The sequence below is a fragment of the Platichthys flesus genome, chromosome 23, assembly GCF_949316205.1.
Source record: "Platichthys flesus chromosome 23, fPlaFle2.1, whole genome shotgun sequence".
Classification (NCBI taxonomy): Eukaryota; Metazoa; Chordata; class Actinopteri; order Pleuronectiformes; family Pleuronectidae; genus Platichthys; species Platichthys flesus.
This window is the reverse complement of record NC_084967.1, coordinates 17,437,471-17,449,513: the sequence shown is the minus strand read 5'-3', so window position 1 is coordinate 17,449,513 and position 12,043 is coordinate 17,437,471. Positions and strand designations below refer to the sequence as shown.

The 12,043-nt window shown below is 44.6% G+C and overlaps 1 protein-coding gene across 2 annotated transcripts; it reads right to left on the bottom strand.

Moving 5' to 3' along the window:
• Positions 1-2,761: 2,761 nt before the first annotated feature.
• Positions 2,762-8,252, bottom strand: LOC133948704 (coiled-coil domain-containing protein 136-like). 2 transcript variants are annotated; one of them, XM_062382653.1, is made up of 9 exons: positions 8,156-8,252; positions 7,456-7,680; positions 7,147-7,221; positions 6,694-6,993; positions 6,254-6,371; positions 5,923-6,100; positions 5,176-5,304; positions 4,368-4,482; positions 2,770-2,892 (listed from the first exon to the last, which is right to left on the bottom strand). In XM_062382653.1, exons 1-8 carry the CDS (start codon positions 8,205-8,207, stop codon positions 4,378-4,380), a joined length of 1,182 nt encoding a protein of 393 aa, XP_062238637.1. In that variant the 5' UTR covers positions 8,208-8,252; the 3' UTR covers positions 2,770-2,892; positions 4,368-4,377. The 2 variants fall into 2 exon arrangements, with proteins under 2 accessions (XP_062238639.1, XP_062238637.1); XM_062382655.1 differs by lacking the exon at positions 4,368-4,482 and having other exon boundaries at positions 2,762-2,892; positions 8,156-8,241.
• Between the last annotated feature and the right edge of the window lie 3,791 nt (positions 8,253-12,043).

Genomic DNA, 12,043 nt, shown 5'->3' with positions numbered 1-12,043 from the left:
GATGCCTGACTGTTATGAGACAATAACAACTTTTGCGTTATGTTATAATGAATCTGTAAAGTGACATAATGTTGAGCTTCAACCTGAAAACACAATGAAACACAAAATGAAATAACACAAAGTAACATTGAACATAACAAAGACACAACATAATGTAACAATATGGCAAACAACATTTTGTATGATGGAAGAATTAAATCGTGGAACCACATTGAGGATAAAGAACTAACACACACACACACACACCTGACAGACTAACACACATACACAGGACTAACACACACACCTGGTAGCCTAGCAAGCAGCCGTATGTTAATATCAAAACATTCTGTATGAATTCCACAGTAACACATCAAACTTTGTGTTTAAGGACCAAACGACAACAGAAATGTTTTGATAATATTATTTATAGACGAACAATCATATAATAAACTGATAAACATCTGCTACATTTACTGCTGCATTTCTTTACAAACATTTGACCAAAGCTTTTCACCACAGTTAAATCTGCTCCATGAAAAATAACTTTTACTTTCAGATGAATTCAAGTGAAACACAAACTATCACCAGGAAATAAGAAAGATTCAGTTCCATGTTACCAAATCATTTTTTATACAAACATTCATATTTAACAACCTGTAACAGGATAAACTTTGTTTACTTTGTTTTGTCTCATCAAACACAAAAAGTTACACATTTATTGTAAAATAAAATCTTCTGACCCCCCGGTCGGTTCCACAAGAAACACACAATATAATAATAAGTCTTAGATCGAACTTATGAGAACAAATCAAATGTTTGGTTCTGGAGTTCATAAACCAAATATCATAAAATGACCTTGTATTATATTTTTGTATTAATCTACATTTAATAAGTCGCAGATTTGCTTATAATGCTCAAGTTACCATGAATATTTTCATCATTATTCTGATTGGTTCCATACATTTTGCAAAATTTTCTCATGATTTAAACGTTGAATTGAAATCTTTTCTGTTTTAAATAGATTTTTTATTATTTTCATTTTCTATTGGAGAGAAAACGCAGGTGATTCATCGTGAACATTAAGACTCACGACTTTAATTCAACTATGAACACACTAAACACCATGTGTCTGTATATACAGATAATTATGTCTGAATTTAATTAAACTCATGCAAAACGGTATAAACGTTTAAATGACACGTGCTGTTTATCATTGAGAAGAATATAAGATATAACCTTAAATCAATATGCTTCTTATTATAATATTATTAAATATGTTTAAATTCCTTCAGTTTGTTAAACGATTGATTTCTCACTTTGAAGTCACTTCCTCATCGATTGAACCCGGGACGGTTTGTGACTGAAAATCATGATAATTATCTGGTAAAAGTTCACAGGCATCATCAACACATCAATCATTTAATCATCAGATTAAAATTCTGTGATTATTTGGTCACAACTTCGAAGTAAAATGTAAAAATTCACTCAAAGATTGAAACTGTGCAAAATAAGAGGAAGTGGGATTTTATCATCGATTTAAAGCTACGAACTCTGAACAAAATAAAAACGTCTTCAGAGTTTGAACAAACTAAAATGTAAACAAACGCAGATGAGTTCCTCTTTGCAGATTCACATTGAAGCTTCGGTCACGTTTTAACAGGACTGATCCATTCCATATTTTCTAAAAGATTAAAAATAAAAAGAAGCTGGGGCCTCTTCTATTCATCGTTAAAAAGGTCTCGGTTTTAGGCTCATTCTGCAGAAACCTGCTTATTTCATGTTAAGTCTTTTTTTATGTATAAATAATAGTCAGTGACACGAGTCGCAGTGCGTATAATGCAAATACCTGTGATTAGAGATAGTTATTATAGTGATTAAATGAGCCATCACTGAACTTGATGGTTTTCATGCAGAATAACTTTATAAACAGAAACACTGTAAAATGTGAAGAATTTAAATTCAGGAGAAGCAGGAATTTGTTTTAATTAATTAATAAAGGTTTTTTATTAAATTATTTTTTAAATATAAAGTTTTACTGATGTATTTAGTCACCAAGCAGTAAAATGGTTTTCTCCAACAAATAATAATTTCTCAGTTTTATGATCAGTCCCCCCCACACACACAAAATCATTAAATAAATAACATTTTGTTTAAATCTGACACAGTGAAATCAGTCAAATAATCTGATGCATCTCTAAGATACTTAGATTTAAAATAAAGTGCTTTTTAACTTCAGTGAATGTTCACATTGGTTCTGTTGCGCTTAAACCCACAAATACAAACATTTTAATCATCTATTAAGGAAAATATAGCTGTTTTAATTTTCTTTCCATTATTCTGCTTTTTTCCTTTATGCTACAAAAACTGATTTTTAACCAACAACATTCAACATTAATCTGGAAACAAGATTTGTCCTAAAAACTCTAAATCTGAATTCTGTTCAAATTCCCTTTATCATTGTAAAATGTTCTTTTATCAGCAGCACTATTTTGTATTTTTGAGCTGAAATAATTTTTTGAATTAAATAGGTTATTATCGTTGAAAGATTTTCTTTGTAGAACTTTTGGATTTTTGTTTACATTTTTTTACAGCTCTGACCTGCAGGGGGAGCTGAAGAGTTCTTAATGACGGCTGTAATTCGGTTTGTTTTTCCTTCTGTCACTCACTGACTGTGGCGTTGAGGTCAAACCTTCATGGCGCCGCCGTCCCAGAAGCAGAGCAACAGGACGGCAACATGTTCGAGGCCAGAACTGGATTCATGACGGCAATCCCATAATGCCACAGTTCCCAGTGAGGTCATCGTTGAGGTCACCTTTTGTCTCAGGCCCTGGTGAAGCTGGGGACGACCAGAACCATGACTGCCGCCACAGCAACCGCCGCCACCGCCAGGTTCCAGCCGCCAGCGTCCGTCTGCGGAAACAGAGACGGTCACAGGAAGTCAAATCCGACGCAGATGAAAATCAGGATCAACATTTATCGATCACAGCGACGACTTTAACTTTGGAGATTTTTATTTTATGTCACATGTGACAAGATGAAACCGGAGGTTACACGATTATCAAAAAGTTTCAGACGACGTCGACAAACTGCAAAGAGAAAGATTTTAGCAAAAATATTTTATTACCAAAACTGAATTTGAATGATAAATGTTTGTAAACTTCATTAGTTTATCATTAAAGTTCAAATTTAAGGTTTTCAACTTCTTCAGGACGTTAGTACAAAGTATTTCTGTCCGTTACAAGTTTCCACAAACACGTAAACACTATAAATGAAGTGGTGTCGTGTGTGAGAGACTAAACACTTGTGTTAAAAGTAACTCTGTAAACAGATCTCTGCACACACACACACACACACACACACACACACACACACACACACACAGTCACCACTGCACACACACACACACACACACACAGTGTCTCCACACACACACACACACACACACACACACACACAGTGTCTCCACACACACACACACACACACACACACACACACAGTGTCCCCACACACACACAGACACACAGTCACCACTGCACACACACACACACACACAGTGTCTCCACACACACACACACAGACACACAGTCACCACTGCACACACACACACACACACACAGTGTCACCACTGCACACACACACACACACAGTGTCTCCACACACACACACACACACACAGTGTCTACACACACACACACACAGACACACAGACTCACCACCGCATACACACACACACAGTGTCTCCACACACACATACACACAGTGTCTCCACACACACACACACACACACACACACACACACACACACACACACACACACACACACACACACACACACACACACACACACACTCAGACACACACTAGAGTCTGACTCATTCATTGTGTCTTTCACAGACATTTGTCAGTGGATATGTTTGACATGAAACCTGGTGGAGTATCACTCCAGTCCACCAGGGGCAGCAACACAGACGACTATAGAACAGTTCTACATGAACAGAGTTAACATGGAGGAGATTCAGATCAAACGCCTGAATTATCAAACTAAAATCTGAATCAACAAAGACTTTGATTGACTGAAGAACCTTTGAAATTCCTGCAAAGCTTCCTGGGAAAGTTCCTGTGGTGGAAACGCAGAATCAAAACCTCTGGTTGGTCCAGGATCGAGTCCAACGACAATCTGTGCACGTTCAACTTTTTATGAAGTAATATTTTGATCAACATTTTCCAAACGAGACGTCTAAAGGAAAATGAAAGAATGAAGCTGCAGGCGTCACATGATTCTCTGTTTCACTGTGACGGCAGGAAAGGGTTTGACCTCAGAGTGAATCACTCGGACGCCAAAGGAACCAACGTGTCTGCTAGAGAAAGAAGGGCGTGGCCATACCTGGTGCCATCTAGGACGCCAGCTCCTCCCACCAGCACCAAATCAAGGCCACTATAACAATCATTCCTATGAAGGGGATGGAGAGAACGGGGGACTCAGACGGACGAGTGCAGTTCTGGGAAGAAGACAGAGGGCAGGAACGTGGGGGGGTGGGGGGGTGGAGAGAGGAAATAAAACCATAAAATAATCAGAATATAGTCAAAAGATGTGAAGGACGGCGACGAGCGGCCGAATGAAAGAAGAGGTTCGATGAGGACGAGAGAATGGACAGAAAGACGATCGAGCATCAAATCTACAGAGTTTGGTAAATGGAAGGAGGAGGAAACAGAAAGAGACCAAAGAGGCTTAAAGACAAAATGGAGACGTTACAAGCTTCCACATCTTGTTATTTAAAGATCTGTGACATGGAGGAGGAGGAGGAGGGATGTGATGAAGAGGAGCAGAGCTGTGGATGATGGATTCTGATTTGGGATGGAGGACGGCATCGGGTCATTTGATTTAACGATCCAATAATCCTACGAGTTTGTATTTAACTGTTCCTCATGTGATCCATCAGCCAATCAGAGCCCTGCTCTCAGACATCGAGCTCAGGTACAAACAGATGAGGAGACACAGCCTCTGACAACCAGGAAGCAGATGAGCAATGGAAGGTTCTGGAACCGGAGACGTTCATCAACTCACATGCAGACGTCCTGAACAGGAAGTGACATCCTGCTCGTGGGCGGAGACTTCCTCCGTTGGTCTCGTTTCAGACTCTGATACTTTATCAGGTTTATCAGACCCTGTCGTCTGACCTTTGACCTCTCACCTGTGACTTCCTGCCGGTCAGCAGCTCGGCCTTGTAACGTTGCAGCTCCTGCTCCAGCGCCGCTCGCTCTCGTTGGCTGCTGTCGTACATCAGCAGCAGCTCGGCTAGCTCGCCCTTCAGCCCGTCACACTGAGAGAGAGAGAGACAAACTGTCGTTACACAGCTAGTCCACCAGAGGTCACTGTGAGTTTAATATTATTCTGTAAAAGATCCTGCTCCATAACCTAGACTCTGCTTAAAAAAAAAATCTATCAATTCACACGCTCATTAATGGATTTCTTAAATATGAGATCGCGCCCGGCGTGTGGTTAGCCGTCGTGTCGTTAGCCGTCGTGTGGTTAGCCGTCGTGTGGTTAGCCGTCGTGTGGTTAGCCGTCGTGTGGTTAGCCGTCGTGTGGTTAGCCGTCGTGTGGTTAGCCGTCGTGTGGTTAGCCGTCGTGTCGTTAGCCGTCGTGTGGTTAGGCGTCGTGTCGTTAGCCGTCATGTGGTTAGCCGTCGTGTGGTTAGCAGCTGTGTGGTTAGCCGTCGTGTCGTTAGCCGTCGTGTGGTTAGCCGTCGTGTGGTTAGCCGTCGTGTGGTTAGCAGCTGTGTGGTTAGCCGTCGTGTCGTTAGCCGTCGTGTGGTTAGCCGTCGTGTGGTTAGCCGTCGTGTGGTTAGCCGTCGTGTGGTTAGCCGTCGTGTGGTTAGCCGTCGTGTGGTTAGCCGTCGTGTGGTTAGCCGTCGTGTGGTTAGCCGTCGTGTCGGTACCTCTCTCTGAATCCTTCGTGTCGTCTCCTCAGCTGCTCTCAGCTGAACCTTCAGGACGTCGACCTCTGACCTTTCGACCTCCAGGTCGTGGGACAGAGTGATGTAAGAGTCCGTCTTCACCTGCTCGTCCTGCTCAGTGTCGCCCTGCACTCTGACTGCCAGGTACGCATCATCACACCTGTTCACCGGGACGACAGGTTCCTGCTCAGTGATTGGCTCCTCTGCTTACAGGAAGTGACTCAGTGATCATGTGATCGTGTTAACTTGTCATCTGTCATGTTAACATTAGTCATGAACAGCAGCAGTTTGATTGACAGCTGCCAGGACTCACGTGTCTTGTTGCTGCTTCAGCGTGTGCACTTTGCCGTTCAGCTGTTTGTTGTCGTCGCTCAGAGTGAGACACTCGTCCGTCAGGTGGACGAGTTCGTCCTTCAGCTGCTCCATGTCCCCTGAACACAGGACGTCACGTCACAGAGACCACAAGCTGCTGGCGCCCCCTACAGGCTGCAGAGGTAACTACAACCACAATATGAACAACTGAGGATTAATCTGAGAACAGATTTATGATATTTCCGCAGAGTGACGAGAACCGAGATAACGTTTCTTTTAAATAAGTTACATTTTTTTAATTAATCTGTTACATTTGTGGTAACAGAGGAAGGCTAACTGTTTCCCTCTGTTTCCAGTCTTCATGCTAAGCTAAGCTAATAGAGTATTTCAGAATGTCTGAAGATCATGTGAACGGCTCGCCCTCTGAACTCAGCTCCTCACCGAGCGATGGCGCCCCCGTGTGGGGGCTCTTCATGCTGATCTCGGCCCTCAGCGTGGTGATCTCCAGCTCATATTCCTGCGCCGTGGCGAGGAGACGCTGCTGCTCCGCCCTCAGCCGACACAGCTCCTCCTGCAGGGAGGCAATGTCGTTCTCTCTCTCCGCCGCCGCCTCCTCGGACACCTGCTGCAGCAACACCACCTCCTGCTGAGCCGAGCGCAACTCCTCCTGCGCCTCCTCCAGCTCGCTCTCCTTCTCCTCCTCCAGGTTATTCATCTCTTCCTGCACCGAGTGCAACTGAACTGAGGTGGAGAGAGGAGAGAGAGGATGAGGAGGAGAGAGGAGAGGAGGAGAACAGAAAGGAGGACAATAAGAGAAAAATCTGTTTTTGCAGTTTGTAATTTAACCAGAATTCCCTGTGCTTGTAATCTGAGTACAGTGAAGTAATCGAGTACCTTGTAGTCTCTGGATCTGTCTGGTGAAACTCTCGGCCTGGTGAGCGCTCGCCAGTCGCTCTTCATCCAACACACCTGAAAGAGAAGAGGAGGGAAAGTTCTACATTTCGATTCAACAATCAATCACATGTTATTTGTCTCATAGATGTTAACAAGGAGCAACTTCCTCTGTTCTTAACTCAACAAGAGAAACGTTGTGATCAGTGAATAAAGCTCCGAGTCACGTGTGAGGCTCCTCCCCCAGGACACAAGTCCAACAGATGAGTCTGATTAAACATGAAGAAACAGAAACGTGTTAGAAACACTGACCCTGCAGCTCCATGAAACTCTCCTCGTGTCTCTGAGAGAATTCTCTCGTCTCCTCGAGCTCCAGCAGCAGCTGGAGAACCTGAGCTCTCAGCTCCTCCACCTCTTCTTCTTCATCCCTCACTCCTCCTCGCTTCTCCTCCTTCTCCTCCTCCTCCTGTCCTTTCTCTCCATCTGTAAGCGTCTCCTCATCCTCCCTCTCTTTGTCCTTCAGCTCACTCAGTTCGTCTGCACAGATGATAAATGATTTGAAATCACACATCTTCAGCTGACACAGGTCACATGGTACAGACCAGGTGATTCCTGTTTACACTGTGGCTCCACCTGCCGGTGATGATGGAGAAAGATAAACTGTAAATAAAGATCCTCCACATGACAGCTGCCAAAACATCTGGATCTCCCCCTGGTGGTTGTCAATCACCACCTTTAAATACGATCAATCTATATAAACACACTGCTCTTCAGTGCATTAACGTCACTGAGAGGCTTTTATTGTGAAACAAGAAGTGTCAATAGTGCAGGTAGAATAAATCAAAATAAGAGATTTGGTTAGAGTGATGAAAGATGAGGATTATTAGGATGAATTTAACTTTAGATCATTTATATCATATTAGTCGTTTTCCCTCCATCACTGCTGGTTCATCCAATCAGCTGTGTGACTCTCATTACAGTTAATAAACAGGAAACACTCAGACACACTGACCAGACGCATCGAGGACCTCCTCTATGACGGGCGGCAGCCGGAACCCGTCCATGTTTTCAGCTGCTGCAGAGAGACAGAGAGACAGAGGGGGAGGGGGAGGCTGAGGAGGAGGCTGAGGAGGAGGGAGAACAGGAAGCCTCCTCACGCTCCGAGCAGAGCGCAAAGCTGCAGCTCCTCCATCGTCCTGGAGCTGACACACAGGGGGAGGAGGGGGAGGAGGGGGAGGGGACTGAACGGATCTGAAAGAACTAAACAGGGTTGGTACACAAGTTAAGTGTGAACACACACACACACACACAGACACACACACACACACATGCTCAAGGGGACGTCAGCTGATCAGCTGAATATTCAATGAACTTTGGTTCAGAGAGGAAACTGCAGGACTTCATGTTGAATCTTGATGTTTTATCAAAGTGACCCAGTGACAGTTCAGATGCTTTTATTTTGACAGAGAACAGAAACAGGCAGTTCAATATCTCATAGAGTTTCTGTTCATAGAAACAAAATGAAAATCAACAGATATCTAATCTAATATTTTAAAGAGACGTTCAGAAACATTTCAGCTCTGAGTGAAAACTAGATTCAGTTTGTTCACCTCAAACATCTCAACACAGAGACAGGTGCAGGTCCACAGAGAACCTGAGGAGACTTGATGATTGTGCCAAAGTGCTAACTTGTGCTAACTTGGCTAACAAGCTAATTCAAACATGCGGGACTGTCCCTTTAAGCTGCTGGTGTGTGTGTGTGTGTGTGTGTGTGTGTGTGTGTGTGTGTGTGGTGTGTGTGTGTGTGGTGTTGGGACATGGTTTTTGTGCAAACCACAGGCCTCCTTTCAGTCAAACTTGAAACAAACATGCCGCATGTGCTGGAGTGGACTCAATCCCCCAAGATGCCACAGGTTCCATTGATCTTAGAAAGTCAAGGAACTCAGTCTCCCAGAGGATGTAACAGGATGCTGCATGTCCTGCGGTCTGGACAACATCACACAAAGGTGTCAAGAACCACCAGGGTCAACTCCTATTGGTCACTCTGGTCCAAGACCTGTGAGGTCTCCCCAAACTCTCTCTCTTTCTCCAATCCTCCCGAGGGCGGAAGGCTGCTCAAGCTCTGATCCAGCTTCCTTCTCTATCCAACCCACAACCGGAGGTCAGAGGTGCAGCTCCCAGCTCACCCCTCTCAAGGAAATCTCCTCGCCCTTCAAGCTCTACCAAACTCCTCGTAGCGACGCCATGTCCTGCAGGAGAACTTCAACCAGCATCTGAGCACACGGCTCGAAGTACTTGTATGCAGGGACCACCTCCACAGCCGTCCCACCGATGCAGACAGGAGAGGGCAGGGGCTTGTTCCTCCTGAAGTCCACCACCATCTCCCTCGTCTTCGCCACGTTGAGCTGCATGCTCACTACTTACTACTTACTACAAATACAAAACTATTTGGTATTTGTGGTAAGTTTCTGCAGCCTTGTTACTTTTATGTATTTACAAACACCAAATGTTGACTTGAGCTGTTTTATGGTCGGAACTGTTTATGACGTGGATATGGTGAGACCATGTGTGACTGAATTACCATCAGAGGAAGTTGTGTCTTCTTCTTCCCTCAGGAAACACATGTGACTCAGCTGGTGTGATTCCTCCCCCCCCCCCCTTGGATCCTTCATGGACTGGTTCAGAGGGACAGCCCCAGATCCTCCTATATAAGATCTGTGGTTCTGACTGATCTGCATCTTCACTCTGAGGAGAGGAGAAGAGCAGAAGAAGAGGAGAGGAGCAGAAGAAGAGAAGAGCAGAAGAAGAAGAGGAGAGGAACAGAAGAAGAGGAGAGGAGCAGAAGAAGAGGAGAGGAGCAGAAGAAGAGAAGAGCAGAAGAAGAAGAGGAGAGGAACAGAAGAAGAGGAGAGGAGCAGAAGAAGAGGAGAGGAGCAGAAGAAGAGGAGAGCAGAAGAAGAGAAGAGCAGAAGAAGAGAAGAGCAGAAGAAGAGGAGAGGAGCAGAAGAAGAGAAGAGGAACAGAACAAGAGAAGAGCAGAAGAAGAGAAGAGCAGAAGAAGAGGAGAGGAGCAGAAGAAGAGGAGAGGAACAGAAGAAGAGAAGAGGAACAGAAGAAGAGGAGAGGAGCAGAAGAAGCTGAGAGGAGAAGAAGAGGAGAAGAGCATAAGAAGCTAAGAGGAGAACAAGAAGAGGAGAGGAGCAGAAGAAGAGAAGAGCAGAAGAAGAGAAGAGGAGAACAAGAAGAGGAGAGGAACAGAAGAAGAGAAGAGCAGAAGAAGAGGAGAGGAGCAGAAGAAGCTGAGAGGAGAAGAAGAGGAGAAGAGCATAAGAAGCTAAGAGGAGAACAAGAAGAGGAGAGGAACAGAAGAAGAGAAGAGATGAAGAAGAGAAGAGGAGAACAAGAAGAGGAGAGGAGCAGAATAAGAGAAGAGGAGCAGAAGCTGAGAGGAGAACAAGAAGAGGAGAGGAGCAGAATAAGAGAAGAGCAGAAGAAGAGGAGAGGAGCAGAAGAAGAGAAGAGGAGAAGAAGAAGAGAAGAGCAGAAGCTGAGAGGAGAACAAGAAGAGGAGAGGAGCAGAATAAGAGAAGAGCAGAAGAAGAGGAGAGGAGCAGAAGAAGAGAAGAGCAGAAGAAGAAGAGGAGAGGAACAGAAGAAGAGGAGAGGAGCAGAAGAGGAGAGGAGCAGAATAAGAGAAGAGCAGAAGAAGAGGAGAGGAACAGAAGAAGAGAAGAGCAGAAGAAGAGAAGAGGACAACAAGAAGAGGAGAGGAGCAGAAGAAGAGAAGAGGAGCAGAAGCTGAGAGGAGAACAAGAAGAGGAGAGGAGCAGAATAAGAGAAGAGGAGAAGAAGAGGAGAGGAGCAGAAGAAGAGAGGAGAACAAGAAGAGGAGAGGAGCAGAATAAGAGAAGAGCAGAAGAAGAGGAGAGGAGCAGAAGAAGAGAAGAGCAGAAGAAGAAGAGGAGAGGAACAGAAGAAGAGGAGAGGAGCAGAAGAGGAGAGGAGCAGAATAAGAGAAGAGCAGAAGAAGAGGAGAGGGGCAGAAGAAGAGGAGAGGAGCAGAAGAAGCTGAGACTTTGACTTTTGAATAACTTTATTTAAGTCACATTGTCAAAAATCAATCCTTAATTATTCAAAATTTGTGGACCACAAAATTTTTTTTTCCAACATTCCAGGCACACACACATCATACACCAACGATAAAATTACCAGACGTTCTGTTAAAATTTTAAAACCAGCGACTGGTTGTCCTCCAGTGAGCACAGGACCTGTCCCACCCCCCACACAGCACTGAACCCCTCCAGATTGTCCGTCAGTGTAAAATAAGCATGTTCTACTCTCAGGCGAGCTGCCACCAACCCCCTGAGACAGCGCAGTGGATCTGTCCAGCCTACACCCGCCATTTTGTTCTTTCTGCTAACCCAAGTTGCTATTTTGGCATTAGCAAAAAGAAAATTCATTAAAACCATCGTAGTCTTTTTCCTTTCAACGTACTTGGGCCCAAAAACATAGAGTGGCAGCGAGAAGGCCTCTCCTAAACACCCCACCCACTCCTGCAGTTGTTTAAAAGTGTCAGCTAACCTGGGACACGACACTACTAAGTGTTCCAGGGTCTCTGGCAGTGAGCAGAAAGGACACCCCCCCCCAGTGCTTGGGTCCAGGTGAGCTCTGTATCTGTTTGTAGCTAAAGCTCCGTGTATTATTCTCCACTGGATGTCCGCCATCCGTTTCTCCACAGGAGGTTTATACAGGACCCGCCAACTGCCACTAGGGGAATAGTCTGAGCCAAAAACCTCCGTCCATCTCGACTCCCTGACTCCTTCAAGAGAGCGACAGTTCAGGACCTTCACGCAGCTGCAGTACAGCTGTTTCCCTGCAGAGGTGTTGAACGTGCCCAGTG